General features: G+C 34.2%; 1 protein-coding gene across 2 annotated transcripts in view; it reads right to left on the bottom strand.

The window, feature by feature from the left end:
• LOC123677508 (chitin synthase chs-2) overlaps positions 1-21,482 on the bottom strand; it is a 46,994-nt gene that overhangs the window by 7,628 nt on the left and 17,884 nt on the right. For both annotated transcript variants that reach the window (XM_045614070.1, XM_045614069.1), the window contains exons 2-8: positions 16,600-16,698; positions 6,599-6,843; positions 6,062-6,355; positions 4,253-4,653; positions 2,419-2,914; positions 1,042-1,347; positions 218-655 (exon numbers count right to left, since the gene is read on the bottom strand). In XM_045614070.1, the coding sequence (XP_045470026.1) occupies positions 218-655; positions 1,042-1,347; positions 2,419-2,914; positions 4,253-4,653; positions 6,062-6,355; positions 6,599-6,843; positions 16,600-16,694 (2,275 nt within the window). In that variant the 5' untranslated portion in view covers positions 16,695-16,698. The remainder of the gene's footprint in view (positions 1-217; positions 656-1,041; positions 1,348-2,418; positions 2,915-4,252; positions 4,654-6,061; positions 6,356-6,598; positions 6,844-16,599; positions 16,699-21,482) is intronic.

Below are 21,482 nucleotides of genomic sequence, written 5' to 3'. Positions count from 1 at the left end.
TTCTGGTATACTTTAATGTCGAAAAAGCACCGTTAACAGTTCAATGGAACACATAATATGTATCGAACGCACAAAACTAATAACTGTAAACAAACTGAATGACAAGTGAAGCTTGAACTGCGAGTGAGTATAAATGACAGTTGTGCCAATTTAGTGGCAAAAAAGAATTTTATAAATCTAATTACACGAACAGTCAGTAATAAAGGTTTATCATCACCTAGATTCCTGTTCTTCTTCATCAAATCGATCAGCAGCAGCAATGCAGATGGTTGAAAGTCAACATCACCGTCCAGAGTCAACAAATATGTATTTTCCGCTATCACAGCCTTCCTATCTACCGAAATGGGCAGTTCCATCAGTCTGTGCCCCAAAAGGTAGTACATGTACATGACCTGAGACCATCTCTTTCTGTGCCTTATCTTCATTTTATCCTTCAAGTGGGCAATCATGGTAGTTTTACCTGGAAGCGTCCAAATCAATCTGCCACCGTAAGGAGTTGGTATTTTCTTAGGCGGCCTGATCCTTATGTGCGTTTGGTGAACTTCAGAAGCCGCCTCGTCCAGACTTGATATCAGCAGTTTTACGAATCGGTTGACTTGAGTGTCATCGTCGCTGTGATCCGACAGTTCGAAGGCGTCATCGAAGAAGATGTGGGCTGGAAGGTTGGAAATAACACTTCATTATCAAGAACCAATTTTATTTAGATGTAGAATAATATAATATAATTGAATTTAAAGCTTCGTGCAAAATTTCATATTGAGCACATAATCAGAAACATAGAAAATAAAAGAAGATTATACAAAGAAAATGGCCCCTTATTTCCGTGAGCAAAAAACTCTTCTCTTAATTTTGAGAAGATTATTACACATAATAGACCCACCTTGAATTTCTTGTATAATTATGTATGAGTAGGGGTCTTCAATAATCTTTTACCTTGAACTTCTTGTAGTAAACAACGACGTCCCTTTAGTTATCGATATAGATAGTAAAAATTCAAGGCAGCCTGGTACCCAATCAAGAATACCAACAAAGCAAACTTACTCTCGAATTCATAATAATCTGGATCCACCACCCTCAGATATTTCTGAGCCACCCTTCTGGCGGATTGATCTTCGTCAAGTCTCAGGATTGATTGCAAGAACTCCAACATCTCCTCCTTAGTTTCGTGCCACATGGTGGCACAAGCGTATATTCTGGTGATGTGGTCGGAACTTTTTATTGTTCGTGGTGTCGAACCGTCAGTGTGGTTCGAAATCGTTTCGTAATACTCGTCTCCTTTTTCCTTCTGAATTTCGTCCAGATCTTCCGTTTTGACGTCTGCCTCATCGTCTCTGCACCGGTTCAGTCCTGAAATTATAGTTAGGTTAGGTAGGGTGGTAGTGCGAGATCAATGATCTAATAATACACAGATACGGTGGTGTAGAGCTTTGACTCTAACATTAGAGAGAGAAAGATTGGGCCTCCTGTCGCGTGACCACGAGGGAGAGGATAAGTATATTTGAATTACGTGATCTGAAAGGGTGCAAAGATCGATTGGTTCAATACTCGAATTGTAGACATTAAGGCTGTTACGATGATGTGCGGACACACATATAGACAGACATCAAACCTCAGAGTAATAAACATAGATAGAGGGAGCATATGTCATTTTCAGTAAGCAAATTATGTCCCCAACATGAACTATCAAATTTGACATGAAGAGCGCGGAAATTAAAACATTAGTGATACGATATTTCACTCAATTCTCTAGTTTCTCCACAAAGAACGCACTTCTTATGTCCCATAGTGAATCAACGTTTCATATTAACTCAAAACATATTGAAATAAATACCTAAATATATCAGAAATTCAGAAAACAAACTTCAAGCGCGCCAAACGACGTGAACCAACCGATGACACTAGGAGAGCAAAAGTTTCCAAACCTTGGATTTCAGCAGGTAGATACAGAAAATAATGAATATTCTGCTTATTATAAATTCGACAATTAAGAAAAACATCGGATTCCAAATATTCAAATTTGCATATTTAATCTGGAATAACTCAAATAAATATATTTCATTCAATATAATATACATTCATAACGATATAATAAAATTGTGGATTTGAAAATATATCACAATCCGACAACGTAATCTAACCATGTTGGGGACATGTAAAATTGCGTATTCTCCCTCTACCTATGTTTAATACTTTATGACTCACCCTGAATAACCTAAAATTGAAGTGCTCTCATTTTGAGAACGATCTTAATTATTATTGATTAAAGATAGGTATTTGGAAAAAATGGGACAAGTACAAAATAAAAACCTTTTTTATGCTTCTCGAGAATTTTTGCTTCACGAATCGAAGACTACCTTGTGACCCACCCTTTAGTATTCTAATGTTCTAGAAATGCTGGCACACAATAACGGAACTCACCCAAACTCTGGTCGATCAAAAGTCCATCATACATAGGAGTCACGTACAACTTTTCAGTTCTGGCCAAACGTTCGCATTTGGGCGTCCAAATATGAATCGTGATCCACGTTTGGGACAAAAGCCACAGCAGCCAAATCCAGACATGCTGGTGAGAGATAAAGTCATTCAAGAACAGGGCAGATGGACTGGTGAAGAAAAGATACGGCGGTATAGATTCGTTGAAGAAGCATGGATCTTCGTTTCTGAGTCCACAGGCTGCGATGATCAGTGAAATGGCAACCGGGATGGTGAGATTGACAGGAAAAGCGTAAGAAAAACCTTGGATCATGATCTTGCAGGCGAATTTACCGAAGATGTAGGCGAAGTAGGAGGCGAAGATGCTGACCAGTAAGAAATGTACTGGCGTTTGATCGCTGGCTTGGACTGTGGTGTCATCCCCTGTTGGTATTATCTCTGAAATGTCTGGTAGGGAAGTTCCTCCTAAGAAAGGCTTCACCTGGAAACAAAATCGTATTAAAATATACAGGGTGTTCTGATTTGTTTCCGACAAACTGAAACGGGTGATAGATCACATCATTTTAAGCAAAAAAGTTCCTATGAACATGGGTCCGGGAATGCTTCGTTTCCGAGATACAGGGTGTTAAAGTTGAAAAAATAATTCGCGTTTTCTTAAATATCTTTCGACTGATTCCAAATAATTGCATGAAAGTTGGTACATAGGGTTTTTTGAGGTGAGAAATTCAAATTTGTGGTCGATTTGGTTGTATTTTCTAGAGGGCGCCACTTGCAATCATTTCGTCCCCTTTAAACCGTAGCAACTTTTCTGTGCTACCCTGTACGTCATTCTGGACTAAAAAAATCGATTCCCCTGACTTTTCTAGTTAAAAAAGGTATAACTCATTTAAGTCGCTAGGGGCAACCGTTTCAGAGAAAAACGCATTTAAAGCCAAATCCATATTTTTGTAATCTCTAAAACATGAAGAAACAAATTTGTAATAATTTTAAATTAAATATTTTTTGGAAGTAACAATTTAGAACAAAACAAAATAACATAATAATTTTTAAAGAAGGTGTTCGAAATGTCCACCGTTCTGTTGAATGCACAAATGACATCTTCGAATGATTGTTTGATGATTGTTTTACATTCAACAATTGTTGCGGCAATAGATTTAAAATGGCTATACACAATGACAGATTTAAAGTGTGTTAGGTTCAGATGTCATTAATTATAATTATAGTTAACTAAGTTAATAGCTTATCAATAAATACAGGAAAATGGTATTGGTTACCAAAGGCCCGAACGAAGCATACAAAGAAGAAATCATCTACAGAGAAATAGGATTTTACAGACCTTCGAAGAAAATAAAAACTCAGTATTCGTAAAGCATCCCAACAACGCAATATTTCAGGAAACAAAATATTCAGAACACTTAAAAACAACAATTACATAGCATACCACTTCTACTTATTAGTGGGCAATAGAAAATCCGCATGCATTTCGCCTTAGAAATTTTCAAAATGAATTTAAATTTAATATTTGAATAGGAATAATTTCATGGAAGGATTTCGAAGCAGTCAAAACATATTAAAGAAAACGCGAATTATTTTTTCAACTTTAACACCCTGTATCTCGGAAACGAAGCATTTCCGGACCCATGTTCATAGGAACTTTTTTGATTAAAATAATGTGATCTATCACCCATTTCAGTTTGTCGGAAACAAATCAGAACACCCTGTATAGCTCTTCAGGCGAATTGATTTTGATAAAATGTTTGCTTTTCGAGTTGACCCAACATAGAACAAATTTACTTAGCTACTTCTCAACAAAACTCACCTCGGTGATAGTGATCTGGTGAGTGCCGAACCCTTCTGAGAACTTGGTGAACAGGAAAGCTACCTCTCCTTCCTTGAACAGAATGATGAAAAGCACGGCCAAGAAGAAACACACGCATTTCCAAATGGAAATGAACATGTAGGTAAAGTATCTGGATTCGTTGAACTGGTCCTTCACTTTGGATAACCTCTTGATGATGGGTATTTGCGAGTGTTTGGAGATGTAGTTCTCCCACCAACCGATCGAGATGAGAACAGTCGAAACAGGAATGATCCAGAGGTCGGCCTTTTGTTCGACTATAGGCCAGAATACGAATCCTGTAGCTTGTGCGCCTATAGCGATAAGGTCGATTATCACTTTGAGGAAACGGTTTGATTCTTTGTTGCTTCGAGAGAGAAGTCCTGGAAAGAATAAAAAATATTATTTTTCATATCAAAGATTTCCAGGAAGCAAGTCAGCGTTTGGTGCTGTCAGTATATGGATGGGCGGTCGCCAAGACTAGCTTTTACATTTTAAAAGGCTTTGAAAAAGTGCAAGAAACATGAATATGATATGCGAAAAAAGTTATAAAGGGTTTTCCAATAAGTTATTAGAAAACAGGTATATTCTGAAAGAAATCAATGATTGTTTATTTAATTGCAAAGAGGAAGGTATGGCATAAGCGATATCGCCCAAATGGCCACGGCTATGGTTGTAGCACCATATGTTTTTTTATGAAATTTTCTATGACCAATTCCCAAATTCGCAGCTGTATGTCCTCGATAACTTCACGAATTCCATCTTTGAGATCTTGAATCGCTTTTTGAGCATTGACGTAGACCTTATCTTTCACGTGACCGCAAAGTCTAAAGGTGTTAAAACATGAGATCTCGGTGGCCATTTGTGATCACCTCTTCGAGAAAAAACATGACTAGGAAACTTTCCTTTGCAAAACTGCGATTGTTTCGTCCAATCACACCACTAGCCCAAAAACTGCACCTAACAGTGACACTTTAAGAATGGAGAGGCTTTTCAACAAATCATTCTTGTATTTTCTTAGCCTCAAATGCGACAATTTTGCTTATTAACATAGCCTCCGAGGTGAAAATGGGCCTCATCACTGAAGACGACTTTTCGATGAACATCCAGATCATTTTGATGCTTTTCAAGGACCCTTTCACTGAAGATAAAACTTTTCAAGTGAAAAATGAATTTTTATATTTTTAAATCAAAACAAATATTGAGCCTTTCATAGAAGTTCAATATGACTCTTTCGATTGTGGCGGGGCGTATTTAATCCTTTGCTTGCTCAGTTGCAGTCTTCAGGCCTTCCATCGCCTTTGGACATTGTTCGAAAACATGGGCTTCAAGAACCCTACAGATAAATATCGGATGGGATAAAATATTTCCAGTTTGGGTATCAATGAAGCTGCCCGTGCAAAAAAGACACATCTGGAAAAGAGCACGTACACAACAGGCCGTATGTGCTATAAAATAATCTTGCTGGAACCAAAAGGTCTTTGGATCAAGCTCTACACCGAATTCCTTCAATTTGAGCTCAAAAAATTTCACAGCATCAGATTTACTGTAACTGTGACGCGGTTCTCTTAAAAAGAGTTAGGCCTTTGATACCTATAGACAAGAGAGTCCTCGAGAGGTCACATTTTGGAGAACACAAAGTGTGACTCTTTGAAGAAGCTTTTGAAGGTTTCCAATTGCCCAGTTTGCTTGTTGAAATTGAAATTGTGAGCTGTCCCTAGAAAGCCTTGTAGATATGTAGCAGTTTTTCAAGGGTATAACTGCTGATAAATATAAATACGATTCACTTACCCAAACAAGCAGGAATGAAACAAAGACAATTCGTTAACATGGCTCCTTTAACCACATCCAAATCTGGTAGGATGTAGAACACCAACAGGGCAATTCCAATGGTATGCGCCGTTTCTGCTATGAATATCATCAGGAAATGCGACAGTGGCGGCCTCCTCGAAGATTTGAAGAACAACATTCTCGTTGATCTGAAGAGCGAACCAAGCTGTGGTACCCAGAAAGCAAATATAAGGCACCACATCCATGCTACTCTTTCTGCTACTGGTAAATTGACTACAAATTGCTTATCCCTACCTGGAATGGAAAAAAATAAAATAAAAAACATAGAAATACTATTCAATAACATTTAACTGGGATAATAGATATTCGTTTGTTGACAAAATAAAAAAAAATTAGAATTAACCTGTAGAAATAATTGTAATGATAAAAAATATAATTGGATTAAAGAAAATTGAATAACAAAAACAGAAGAGCAAGACAAATAAAACAGAGAGAGAGAACCAAGCTCATTTTCAATTGTATCTCCTCTCAACTCACCTAAATCTTTATTACAATACGTTGTGACTTTCTCAGGATTGAGCTGTGATGTCATGAACAGTAGTGTTCCTTTTGAGACCACTCCAGAGACTAATACTATAAGGAAGGTGACCAAATAGGCCACTACTTTGAGTATTTTGACTGTTAGCTCCAGGCATTTCTGATTGGCCATTGAACCCGATTCCTCCTTGAGTGGAGGATCCCTGAAGACGTCCCATCCTTTAGTTTCGTGGACTGTACGTACGCTGAAAGTAATAAAGAGAATTAGTTATCATTGTATGATGGATAGTGGATAGAGTAAGAATGAATTTTCTCTTTGCTAGTGTCTATCTTTGACGCTCGCTCGAACTAAACGAACTAAACTGAGTCAACTAATCACCAAACTGTCAGAAAAGTTTTTGTAGTACGAAATATCTTTTAGTGGAACCTGATGGGACTTGGATTTTTTTTACTACTAGTTGTCTGTTAAGAAGAGCCAAGTGTGTACTTTTTAAATAAAGAATAAAATAAAAAGAAAGAGATAAAGACTCAAATATCAAGTAAAGTAATTTCATCGAAGATGACCAAATAGTGACTAGAGAATGAAGTTATTGACCTCAACCTATTACAGAAGCAAATAAAAATAGTTTCGTCAAGTCAAAATATTTCAATATACTATACTTTTAAATCGGACACAATTGTGTTATGTAAAGGTTTTACTTTCAATTTATTCTTATGGTAGATTTCAGAAAACTTTCATTTTGGTGATTATCGCAAATTAATAATTTCTTTGTTCGTTTTCATTTCATTATTGGACTGTCCTTAGAATTTAAACTGCAACAGAGTTTTGTGAGGTTCATCGAAAATTATCACTTATATTATTACTTCTTCAATGATTCAAATTGATATTGTGATAAAAAATTGATAGGATCAAATAAATTTCTGGTCATGTATTTTATGTTTGTGATTTGAATTTTTAATGAGCTGACGTAGTTCCCTGAAATTGGTAATGCTTTTATAGTAATGAACCGTTTCTCGACGTTTGGTTTTCCTGTCTGCACAGACTGATTGTATTTTCGACAGGAATTAGTGAATTTTTTTAATATAAATTTTTAGAATAAAAGATAACGTGAGTTTTGGAAATATGTAACCATAGCCAACCATACTGTATTTCAGCAGTCAATTTGTTTGTTGTGTCACCTAATGAAAACAGGTTATTCAAGCAAGTTGTAGGCATATTAATTACATTCTGGTAACCATAAGATCACTTTCCTCCCTTCCATGAAATAAAATAGATTATTAAACAAAAATTTTCTTTCCAAAATTGTGTAAAAATATACTATCTTCGGTATATGGAATATAAATGTGAAATTCGTGATTTTTGAGTTTATATCTTTCGCGAGGTAAAATAATTAAATATTCAGGAAATTATTATCATTTTAGCAACTCGTATAATTTGTATAGTTTTTAGGAGTCTGCTATTTCTTCTCGTTTTCGCAGGTAGTTATTAAATATTCAAAAGAGATGAAGGTCGTTCTACATTTCAAATGAACTGAATTGAAATCGAAAGTGACTTGAAAACGGTTCTTTATCTCAGAGGGTGTTGGCCAGAAGTTGATCCAGTCAAGGTCGTTTAGGAGTCTGCAGCGCTTTACCTAGTAGGCAGAACGTGCCACTAATTTTAATAGATTGATACCTTCTGACGTTTTTAGCTTGTAGGGTTAATTATATATTTTGCAAAGCAACGATGACTTGGTCGATTTTTAAAATCTTTGATATGTTGGATTTGTATACGTCCCTCAAAGTAATAAACATAGATGGAGGAAGCATATGTCATTTTCAGTAAGCAAATTTATCTCCAACATGAACTATAAAATTTGACATGAAGCGCGCGGAAATTAAAACATATCAGTGATACGATATTTCACTCAATTCGCGAGTTTCTCCACAAAGAACATTTCTTATGTCCCATAGTGAATCAACGTTTCATATCAAATCAATATATATTGAAATAAATATATCAGAAATTCAGAAAACAAACTTCAAGCGCGCCAAATGACGTGAAACAACCGATGACACTAGGAGAGCAAAAGTCGCCAAACCTCGGATTTCAGCATGTAGATACAGAAAATAATAAATATTCTGCTTATTATAAATTCGACAATTAGAAAAAATATCAGATTCCAAATATTCAAATTTGCATATTTAATTGAGAATCACTCAAATAAATACATTTCATTCAATATAATATATATTCCTTATAATATAGTATAATTGTCTATTTGAAAATATATCACAGTCCGACAACGTAATCTAACCATGTTGGGGACATGAAAAAATTGTGTATACTCCCTCTGTCTATGTTTATTTCTCTATAGATCCGGGTAATATTATATAACAGTAGGATCAGAATAGATGATTTTTTAAAGGTAAAGAAGGTTCTTTGATAGCTGATGTTCAGTTGTAGAATTAGGCAGTTCAGACCTCATGATTTTCTTATGGTGTCGGTTGGCAATACCACAGAATACATCTCTCAGAGATCAACTACTGACGATGATGAACACTCTGGTGGCCGAATTTGGCAGTTGTTTAAGAAAACATCAAAAAGATCACAAGAACAATTAAAGATCCAAAACAATGCTTCTTGTAACAAATATATAAAACCATGGTTAAATCAAACGAATTGAGCTTCCAACTGTTTGGCCACCCAGCTTATTTTATGGTGAATTTCGACCCTAACTTTGTCATGACTAGATCTACAGCCAACTAATGCACCTAATAGGAGTTTTTGATTGATTTAAGCCACAATTCAAAAACAACCCAAATACCTTTACGATACAAAGAATACCACTTTGTACTCTTATGACAATCAATACCATGCCAATATATGCTATATTGAATGTTACTTTTGACTGGTTTCTTGACTACCTAATATACAGGATATATCCTCCTAATATACGATGACGTCAGTTTGAGAGACATTATTTGGGCATGGGGTTACGATTGGCTCACTTAAGTTGTTCTGTATTCGAAGAAAGTAAAAATTATAATTGTGATATGAAACTCTGAGATTTCGACGAGTTTTAGATCTCAACTGAAAATGAGCATCATGCAAATCTGTCCCAAAATGCAAATATTATGAGTGCCTATTGAAAAAACTTTGTGATGGTAAAATTCTCTCTATATTGTATCAATTTGGTAGGACAAGGGTTTTTATTGAATTTCATTTTAACGCCGAAAATAGAAAAACCTAATGGAAATGTTAAATTTAATCGTTTTTATTCTCTCTAGTGATGATTCAAGAACCAGGATTGCCATCGTCCGAATGCATAAATAAATTCCCCAGCAAATATATAACCGTTGACATCTTAGGGATCAATAAACTCCTCCGCGAAGTTTGTAGCACTGGTCCCTACTATATGAAACCACTTTCAGATAAAAATACAACCTGGACCAGCCAGAAAAAATGCTGATGCTCCTTGAGGTTAAAGAACGGCCTTATTCAACTTCTTCTTTGTTCGGTTTTATATCCTGAAAGTGTCCGACGGAGGACTTCATGTGAAGTAATTTATTCGTTGCTTGTTTGCTGTTTTTACGCTCTTGTCCAGAGGAGCACGGAGTTATCATTTTGCCCAGATTTCCGTGATTTTCGAATTTTGAGCCGAGAGTGGATTCAAACAATTGGGTCAGTTTGATGAAGAATTCGAGGTCACAATATATTCTATCCGCCCGTCTCTTGATAACTTTCGTACGGAATCTACTAGACTCTTTCCATTAAAATTATGACATCATTGTGGCAAACTACTTTACCTTTTGTCAAGAAATACAAATTCAAAATAAAAAAAGAATAAAAAGCACACAAAAGAAATATCATATTACCCAAAACTGTTCGAATTGAGTAAACGTAAATTAAGATAAAAGCAACCAGAAGATAAAATTAAACTAAAATGTTGATTGGTACTTATATACAGGCTGTTCCCAAATTAGACGTGATCTTTAGATGACGTGTTAGTACGACTCATTTGCTGTCGTTGAGCCATATTTAGTGATGACCAAAAATCAATAGTTTACGAGATATTTGAGTTCTTGTGATTTTAAAAGATTTCTCATCTTACTTCGTCAATTTTTTCTACGTTGACCAAATTCGATTATACTTTTCGATTATTTCCGTGGCCAGCGAAAAGTCCGGATCTAACACCGTTAGAATAGACGAAGCAGCGAGAAAATTGAAAGTAAATTTCAGGTGAAAAGTAACAAGTGAAGAAATAAGAAATGGGGCACGTGCTTGAATGAGGAATGGTGAAGGTCATTTCAAACATAGTTTATGAATACATTTCCTGCTGATATTTTCAGTTTAATGGCAATAAAAAAATATTTAATTCATTACTTTCCTTTCTTTGCTTATTTCCCCTTTCAAATCAAAATCTGCTGAAATAAAACTATTGCCTACATTCTAATGAAAACTTTTTCAGGAAATAGAGAAGGAATCTGGCAAGTTTTTAAAATAATTTTGTCATAGATAAATTATGGAATTCGAAAGTTGCAGGCAAATTTATATTAGAAATTCAATATTCTTCTCTTCATATGCCAACTTTTAAATCATACTAATATTTATTCAACATCTAATACCGCATATAGTTTTGCTTTTCATACATATCATATCCTTTTCTGATGAAAATAATCCAAAATTTAAATCGGTCTTGGTCAACGTAGAAATAAAAATAGCCGAAGAAAAATGAACTAAGGTGAGAATTGAAAAAAAAACACAAGAACTCAAATATCTCGGAAACTGTTGATTTTCGGTTATCAACAAATATGGTTCAATCGACAGCAAATGAGTGATAGTAACCTCCTTCAAGGTTCACGTTTAATTTGGAAAAACCCTGTATATGTATTTCACAGATGAATTAGAAAGATGATCTATGACTATCTGTTGTTATTGCTTTTTTTGTATATCCAGAATCTTTCTGTTAAGCTGGAGTTCCTAAAATGCAATCTTTTGTTAAATAGTGCTCCTACTGAAAATAGAATACCCAAATACCTATTTTTTCGTCAAAACTCGTTCTAAATGATGTCCAAGAAAATATTCAAATGGTATTCTGTAAAACAATGGCATTTAGTATCATTTACATCGCCTAAGGCCAAGTCATGGCTCTCTAAAAGATAGATCTAATAGCGCTGCTATTGTCTAATATACTGAAATTAAAGTAAAATCGTGATTGTCGAGGTATATACCGTTTTCCTGAGCGATAGTATAGCAATGTTTAATTTATTATTCAACTTGGCTCTTTCATGTTTAATTGTACGAATAATAGGTGGTGGTCATACTGCACAAGAGTAAGAAACAAGTCCTTGTTCACATTCAAGGTTTACAAGATATTGTAATATCCTATGGTTTTGTCTTTTTGTTACCAAGAATAGTCTCGGTGCTTGATTTTATTCCATTTGTTGGGGTTGTAGATTTTTCAATAGGTTGAAAAATATGAAATGCTTATAGTGGCAACACTGTGTACCTATTATTTGAATGAATCAAAGTAATCTTCACAGTGGAATGAATAATGTATTACAAAATGTATTCACGAAATAAAACGAATGAATCAATAATAAAAACAAACGCTTTTGTAGGTATATAACGATTCTTCATATGTCCAAGTGACGTCAGTAAAGAGTAAGACAGTTCCGTTGAATTGCAGATTCTCTCATTTACTTTTTGGATAACTACTTTTGTGAAGATTATTCATGCAAATGTTGTCAAAATGCCTCTTTAAGTGTTTTTCAATAGGAATTATACAATTTGAAATGCTTATAATGGCAATACTGTGTGTCATTTTATGACATTTCTTATGTCATTTGTGTTCAGTAGATTGAGCCATTTAATCTTGGGGATATACACGCTGCAAAAAGGTTGGGAAATTGTTGAATTGTTCATCATAATCAGTGCTCATTTTTGAATTAATTTATCCAGACTCTCAAGATGAGAAGCATATTAAATTGTAGAAATTATTGAAATTTGCAGTAAAACACAAAATGCAAAGGAACGAAAATGCAAATAACACATGTTACTCCAAGTTGACGTCATCTGAAGTTCGCCCAATCCGTTTCATTCACATGATAATAAGTATGAATTATTCGAGTGTGAGAGCTTTTTTGAATATTTAATAACTTAAAATTAATGTTAATCGTTCTTAGAAGTTTGATCCATGAGGATGTCAATAAATAAGACAAAGAACCTCAGGAATTTAAGGTCGGTGAAATTTTGTAATGATTCAATGTGAAATTTATTGGTTATAAATGGCAAAATATGGCAATATTTATTATTCAATAATTTTATTTATATGTTGGTACTCCGAACTTTCCGCCACGGCTTTATCTGTCAATTCATCAATTTGCCTTAAAAAAATCTGTTCTGCCAACCAACATTTTTCAATGCAAAAATCACTAAATGATATTTATGGAAATATTTCATTAATTAAAAAAAAATGCAATGAATTAGAGAAAATAATGTATAATACTCGTACAGAAGGCTCATTCTACCACTCGTTCATTCAAAAACTCGCCACTTCGTGGCTCGTTTTTGAATTTTGAACTCGTGGAAGAATATCAATGCCTTCTGCACTTGTATTATAATTAACTATTATTGTAAGAAACCCCTAATAGACATGAAATGAAATGACGAAATTGAGCATCCTAAAGAAAAAAATATGACGAGTGACGTTTAAACACTGAGTGAAAATAAAGTACAATTGCGCCAACTCAGCGACAAAAAATTGTCGATAATTTAACGCGTTTTTTTAATTGACCAATTACTTCTATTTTCTTGACAAATTGTGTTTATTATGACTATTTTTGTGGTAAATATAGGCTGCACGAGACGAACAATGCCAAAAGCCTGACAAAAATGTCGGCTCATTGATCCGACATTATCGAAACAGAGAATGCAATCTGAATTACTGTTAAAAGTGAAATGCCAAGGCAAACTAGATTATGATCGAAACGTGAAACACACCCGGATGTTATATTAGGTTGCAGAACCGACTGAAGAATATATTACTGTCACCATAAAGTTCATAGACAGTTTGGCTTTTGGTCTTGTAGAATTAAAAAAAAAAAATGAGGAAAGCGCTGACGTAAAATCCAAAGCTTTTGATGACTGCATCCGTTGAGACCATCATGGGCGCCCGCAGAAATTTTTCTCAGGGGGGGCAAAATGAAAATTATTGAAAAACGATAAGGCGTCCATGATTGTCATTGAAAACAGAAAAATTGTTGAGAATCCATTACTTTCCTTTTTTCCATGCCCTTTGGATTGAGAAAGTATGATAATATTGAGGTTGTTGTGCTGAAAAAATGAGGCAATCAAAATCTCAGGGGGGGCCATGGCCCCCCCTGGCCCCCCCTGCGGGCGCCCATGGAGACCATAGAGTAATAAACATAGATAGAGGGAGTATTAGCAATTTTTACATGTCCCCAACATGGTTAGATACGTTGTCTGATTGTGATATATTTTCAACTCCACAATTTTACTACATCGTTATGAATGTATATTAATTATATTGAATGAAATATATTTATTTGAGTGATTCCCGATTAAATATGCAAATTTGAATATTTGGAATCTGATATTTTTCCTAATTGTCGAATTTATAATAGGAGAATATTCAATATTTTCTGTATCTACCTGCTGAAATCCAAGGTTTGGCAACTTTTGCTCTCATAGTGTCATCGGTTGTTTCGCGTCGTTTGGCTCGCTTGAAGTTTGTTTTCTGAATTTCTGATATATTTAGGTATTTATTTCAATATATTTTGGGTTAATATGAAACGTTAATTCACTGTGGGACATAAGAAGTGCGTTCTTTGTGGAGAAACTTGCGAATTGAGAGAAATATCGTATCACTGATATGTTTTTATTTCCGCGCGCTTCATGTCAAATTTGATAGTTCTTGTGGAGAAAATTTGCTTACTGAAAATGACATGTGCTTCCTCTATCTTTTTTTATTACTCTGAGAGAACTATATTCATACTTCGAGTTCTAGAATTCAAATTTCAGAGATTCGACATTATTCATGAATCGTTCTGTAGACCTATACAGGGTGTTAGTGAATAAGTGCAACAAATTTCATGTGTTACTTCTGCATATAAAAAGTAATGAGTTTGCTAATAATTTTTGTTCGCAAATGCTTCATACTCCGATATAAGGGGTGTTAAAGTTTATCTTGAAAACTGACTATTTATTTATTGCTTTAAATTTTTTTAAGAAAAAACACTGTAGGTACAGATATTTTCAAATAAAAATAATTTTTGAATTCCCTAGTCAATTTGAGCCGAAATATCTTTCAGGTTCTTTCCCCGTATGAGGCGCCGTTTCTATGCAAAAAATTGAAATATCTTAACTTCAATACATTATAAAGGACTACCTATCTTATAATAGATAATTTATTGAAGAAATGAAAAATACGCGTTGAGATGTTTGATTTTTTGCATTAAAACGGCGCCCCGTACGAAAAAAGGTATAGAGAGGAATTCATGAACGATTTTCAGTTTGAAAATATCTCAGTGGCGTACCAATTAAAAAAATTAGATTATTACCCGTATGCGCGCCAATGATGAACATAATATTTTAATTGTATGTCAATAAAAGCGCAATAACTACCTCATGCAACTAGCCAAATTTAATTTGAATATCTCGACCGAGGTCAGAGCAATAAAGAAACAGCCAGCCTTTAAGAAAACTTCAACACTCCGTATATCGGAAAACGAACAGTTATTATATTTTCATACAGAATCACCATCCGAAGTTTGTCGCGCTTATTCACTATGGTGTCCAAGGGTGCTCTAAGCTGCTGATTCAACGTCAATAAGTATTTTTTTTTGTATATTGAACCGCTTTAATTTCGAAATTTCCATCACGCCTACATATGATGAATATAGCGGTAGACATAGTCGAGCCCAGTGAAATACTTCTAGGCAAGGTTAAAAACTAGATTACGCGCTATCACTTTCATTTTTCTAGGCGATTTCGTATCGCCTTCAATCTTATAATTGAGCTGAAATTCTCTATCTCGTCTCTTTGTTCGATGATTGCATGATCTGCCTGAAGGTTTTTCGATCAATAGTGATCACTTTCGGTGATAGAGATGATTGAAAGTAAATTGGGAAAGAAATATCAGAGCGTGATAAGTGCTTGATATGGGTAATGGGCGATTAAAATATTTTCATTCTTTTGTATATTGAATACTGGTTTGGCTGATGATTAAACTCGAATTCAAATTTATTTCGAAGTGGAGTTGGGAATTTTTTCGTTTATATTTAATTTTTTTCTCTAATGCAACCAATTTACAAAGATTGAAAGCTCCGATTTGATGTCAGGAGCTTTTGAGAGCTCCTTTATTCAATCTCTCTTTGTTTGTGCCCTTGATGACCAAAGGTTATCCCTAATTTGAAGGAATAAATGAAACTGAGAGATTTCTCGGATAACTTCAAGAAAAAAGTCCTATAAACTTGTGCCCGCGAACGCTTTGTTTTTGAAATAAAAAGGATGTTAAAGTTTGATTTTTAACTCCTGAACTAATTCTCTCTAATTCCTTTCACTATGACTTTACTTATGATGATACTGTAACTCCTTGCAGTATTTGCCTCAGAACTTTTCGATGTATAATTGTATAGAGATACATATTTGATCAATTTTAGCACCAGCTCATTCAATGTGGTTCTTTGTTCAACTTCGATTTAATCGAAAACTATCGCTTCTGGGACAAAAAAGACATGTAGGTACACAATTTATGAGTGATGAGCTTGTATTATTTTACAAGCAAGAGACAATAGTCTCTGCGATATGTAAAAATAAAGTCACAATTACAAAAACTGACAACAAAATGAAAGGAGTACACAACTCAAACTCCCTGTAATTATAGAGAACATATGTACCAACTAGGTGACAAAAAATAATTTTGATAATACCGTTCAGTTGGTTTTTAAATAATGTTTTGACGGAGAAAAACATCGAAAGATCAAGATTAACTTACCTTCCACCATAAATATTTTCTGTGAGCGGTGAACTTTCATCATCTGATAAATTGTCATCACTGTAATGTTCACTCCGCAACCCCGTGGAAGTCATGTTTCTGAAAAAAAAAAAAAATTATATCAATTTTTTGTCGACTTCAAAATCAGTATTTTAGTATTTGAAATGAATTATTTCAACCTAGATAAACTGATAGAATACTTCAAGAAATGGAGATTCAAAGTGAATACATCGAAAACAGTTGCAATCTACTTCGGAGGAACAATAGTAAAGAGAGAGAAAGCAGGAAACGTCAAAATTGAAAATCAGACGATAGAATGAAAGAAAGAAGCAAAAACAGATAGAAGAAAACAGAAAAAAGGTAAGGTATTTGCACGGGAGACTGTACCCGCTGCTCAACCCTAAAGGTGAACTTTTCTTAGAAAACAAGCTGAAGATAATAAAATAGTGCTAATACCAAGTATAACGTATGCAGGAGTAACCTGGTATAATACGAAAGACAATAATAAGGATCAGTTGCAAAGTACGCTAAATTCAGTAATCAGAACAGCGGTTGGCGCCCCATGGTATATAATCAATCACCAAATCACCAAAAGAATTGAAAATTGAAACTATTGAGGAAATAGTTAACAAACAAAGAAATAAGACAATAGAGACGCTGAAAGAGCATGGGAATAGGGAATTAAGAAAGAAACTACAGAGTAAAATAAGAATGACAGATAAGAGGAAATACCTCTTTCAAAGAACCAAATAGAAGAAAAAATTTACATGCAGTATGGAGAAAAGTATCCCATTTAGAAAAAAGTAGGAAATCGGAGAAATGAAAGTAGAGGCGTAAGGAATAAAATTCCAGACCTTATACAAAAGAAGACCTGAGAATTATTTCGGGTTGGTAGATTAATTTCAATTAGCTGTCTTAGAATTATTGATATATACATATCTAGTTTGGTTTCAAAATTGAATTTCTGTCTTTAAAAAATAAGGAAATTTCAATTACTTAGATGTTTTAATTTCATCAACTCTAAAACTTGACATCCTTCCTTATTCCTTGAGAAAACATCGATATTGTCATTTGTAGTCTTCCATTGTCATTTAATTCCCTACATAATTAATCAATTCTATTCCGATGAATTTATGGTAATATTCAGAATTTTATAAATTTTTTATTTATTGCTTATTCAAGGTTCATTTTGAACCAAAGCTCAACAAGCAAATCAGATATACCTTGGATTCCAATTAAAGAATCTGATATGAGTAATCTGATATTCTCTATCTCAGATCAATAATTTAACGGAAATTTCTCAATCATCCTAGCATATTTTCAAGTTGCCTGCAATTATTACGAAGGAATATTTATCGAATTCACTGACTGGAATATTGTAGAATTTGAGGTCGAATATTATTTGCTGAAAAATATAATTGGTTTTCAATAATATTCCAAAAAAAATACGGAATTTATATTCCATTTTTGCTATTGAAAATCCACTTTTCACTTCGTTGGAAAACAACATTCAGAAACTTATAGTGATACATCTTTTTATCATAGCAATTTAAAAAGAACTAACTGCTAACTTACAACTGCGAATGAAATTTAAACTTATGGGCTATTGAACTCTGAAAAGGCGTCCAGTTCTGTATGAGATACAAATATGGAATACCAAGAACGAGCAGCTACATTATGACATGTCAAGCTTAATAACCTGACCAGAACCATAAAAATATTCAGTAGGTACTTGTTGGTTTTTGTTGTAATCCAACGTTTGGAATAGTTTCTTCAACCTTTCTTTCAGTATCTATTTCATATTATGAATTTATTTCGAATAGCGATATTTCTTCTTTAACGAAAGAAGTTTCTATAAACCTAACACATCACTCTATAAGTCTTGGGCCTGTAGCACATACAGCAGAGCCATATCATTTTTTTCTCGTTAGTACCAAGCTAAGAGAAGCTACATTTGTTGTTGTTTAGAAAATCGATAAAATCGAGTTTCTTGTATTGATAAAACACTGTTTTTTAATGGGAAAAGTACTGTATAAGCAAAGAAATGGCTAGATCAGTGTAACTCAGACTCTGTTCCATAGAAAACAACGATTAAAAGGTGATTACTGAATTTAAATGTGGTTATCGCTACACCCATAAATCAAAGAGAGCGTCAGCTGAATTGAATGCAGTCGGTAAAAGCCTTCCAAAGCGATCAAAATCTCAAACATCCGCTTGCAAGGTTATGGCATCCGTATTTTGGGAAGTGTATGGCATATTGTTTTTATTATCTTGACAAAGGTAAAACCATCAATAGCCAATGTAACATAACGTTATTATTGGATATATTGAGTGCAGAAATTGAAAAAAAAACGCCTCAAATGCAAGATAAAGAACTTCTCCTTCACCAAGACAATGCTCCTTGTCTCAAACCGATTAGAACCATGGTCAAATTGAAGGAATTGCGCTTTCAACTGCTTCACCACTTGGCTTATTTATCAGATCTGGCTTCAAGTGATCACGACTTTTTGCAGAACCTGAAAAAATGCCCCAGGAGAAGAAATTTGGCTTTAATGAAGAAGTGACTGTCGAGGTTAAAGTAATTTTTGAAAAGAAAGACGAATCTTCCTACAGAAAAGGTATTCAAGTGTAAGAGGAGCGTTGGATTACAGCTATCAATCTTGAAGTTGATGAATAAAGTCGAATTTTCAAGAAAAAATGTGTTTTTTTTTGGTTAGGCCAGTAGTGAGTGAATACCTAATATTCACAAAAACTATGTAGTATTATACTGAACGGTTTAAACCTGTGTAGAATTATTTTCCACAATTCAGTAAAATTCAGTTATCCATACATCGAATTTCTTTCATGTGTTTTCCGGAAGTCACAGACTACTCCATACAGTGAGGAATTGTGGTTTTTTCTTATTCAAAGTTCTTCTAGGTTTTGATTAAGTAACCCCCACTATTTTTGTACGTAGAATCAACAGAAATAATAAAAAAATATAGGTTCTAATTTGAAAATCTTGAGTTTCGATGAATTTGAGTTGTCCTAGTTCATGGTCTTCTTATGAACATCCTGTACATTTTTGGTCCAAACCGCAAACAGCCTTATAATACCACGTATTTGCAGAATAGAAAAAAAAGTTTCGAGAAAAGCATTTTCTGCTGAGAAATTAAAAAAAATGGGATTCCTCATCGCCACCATTATTTTCATAAGAATCCCATAAACCGTTGAGTTTTTACCTAAGGTATGGTATATTGCCGATATTTTCTTCAAAAAATCTAATGATTCAATAATATACTGTGTGTGCCATTTGAAATAAGGAAGTAGTAGTATGTTTCCGGTATAATCGGAAGTTTAGAAATCTGAGAATATTTCAAGGGGAAAGATCATTGTCTTGAACCCCAATATGCAAATTTTTCAGCTCAAAATTAATTAGTTTTCCATAAACGTCTAATAGGCCATCCCGGTGAATCACCCTGTATTATCTTTCAAAAAAAAAAAAAATGTCCGTTATTTTCAATTTCGCTATGGGTAGAAGCTTCATTAACACCAAGACAGATACAGATGACAGCTTTGTTCCATATTCATTCAGCAATAATTAAATTAACATCACAGGAAGAAGATAATTATCAACCCTAATTACAGAAGTCACAACAAGTAGGTGAATAAGTTGAGTACACTTCCTTGAATGAAAATTGAGCTTCAAGGTGTTGAAGTTTCAAGAAAATAAACTCAACCCAATAGATATTTTATTTTAGAATTCACATGGAGTGAAATTGAATCAAAAGACACAATTTTCAAAAACTGCCTCATCTTAAAGTGCACAGAAAACGAATAAAACTTAGCGCTAGAAGGAAACAGAGTGAATAACATAAACTGACATTGAAAGGTGAGGAACTGAAACCCCAAGGTGAATTGGTAACATTTCCAGCTCACCCAACCCAGACAAGAAATGCTGTTCTGGTTCTCAAGAAAAAATCTATTCTTGTATCAAGCCTTTGTGAATTTTGTAGCGATATGACTCGAGCATAATTTTATATGGAGTGAATGGAGAGCACTCCCTCGCTTCAACAACAAGAACAAAAGATTATGGACTGAATTTCGTCATATTCAATCCATTTCAGAACGGTTATGGTTGATTTGCCTACGATATTGCTCCAAATTGATAATTTTCTCATGTTGATCTTGCTCAAGAGAGATTAATCGGAGATTATTCAATGAATACAATAATGCATTTTGCAGTTTACTGCTCTTATATAGTTTCACTATTTCTGGGAAATTTGATGATATTACAGATTAATACATCATCTTAATAACACTTGTTGATAGTGGAATTTGAAACTTTATCATCACCTTCCGGTTTGGATTCAGGAATTGACTGCCATACTCTTGTGATTTGATATATGTAGAAATATGTATTTGCCTGAAAGGCTGCAAATGTTGAAGGCTTCATGTTTATACATATATGAAATACCGCCATATGAACCTAAAAAAGTGGCCATGTGACACAGTAACAAAGCCTAAATAGAATAGAAACGTCTATCCTGAATCGTACAAGCTATAAGCTTAAGGTATAGGCCCCACAGAAACCTAGGACGAACAGCAATTATTTAAAATTACGCTAAAGAAAGTTGTAAATATGTAGAGGTTATTTCCTGATATAATGTTTCTCACATTATTCCTACTTCCCTAATTTGTAAAGCAACTCGTAAATCCAGTAGACCTTGTCCTACCCTAAATTCGAGTTCCGTTTGGGTGGCACAATTGGATTTGGAAAATTTGAACAACTTGTTATTAGGTAAATCAACTGACAAAGAAACTGCAACACTCAAAAGGAGCTGTTTAAATTCAATTTTTTTTTTTGGTAAAACAAGCAAGGAGTAAATGATTAAATTTGGAGA

Source organism: Harmonia axyridis, chromosome 4 (genome assembly GCF_914767665.1).
Source record: "Harmonia axyridis chromosome 4, icHarAxyr1.1, whole genome shotgun sequence".
Taxonomy (NCBI): Eukaryota; Metazoa; Arthropoda; class Insecta; order Coleoptera; family Coccinellidae; genus Harmonia; species Harmonia axyridis.
This window is presented reverse-complemented; position numbering and strand designations above follow the sequence as displayed.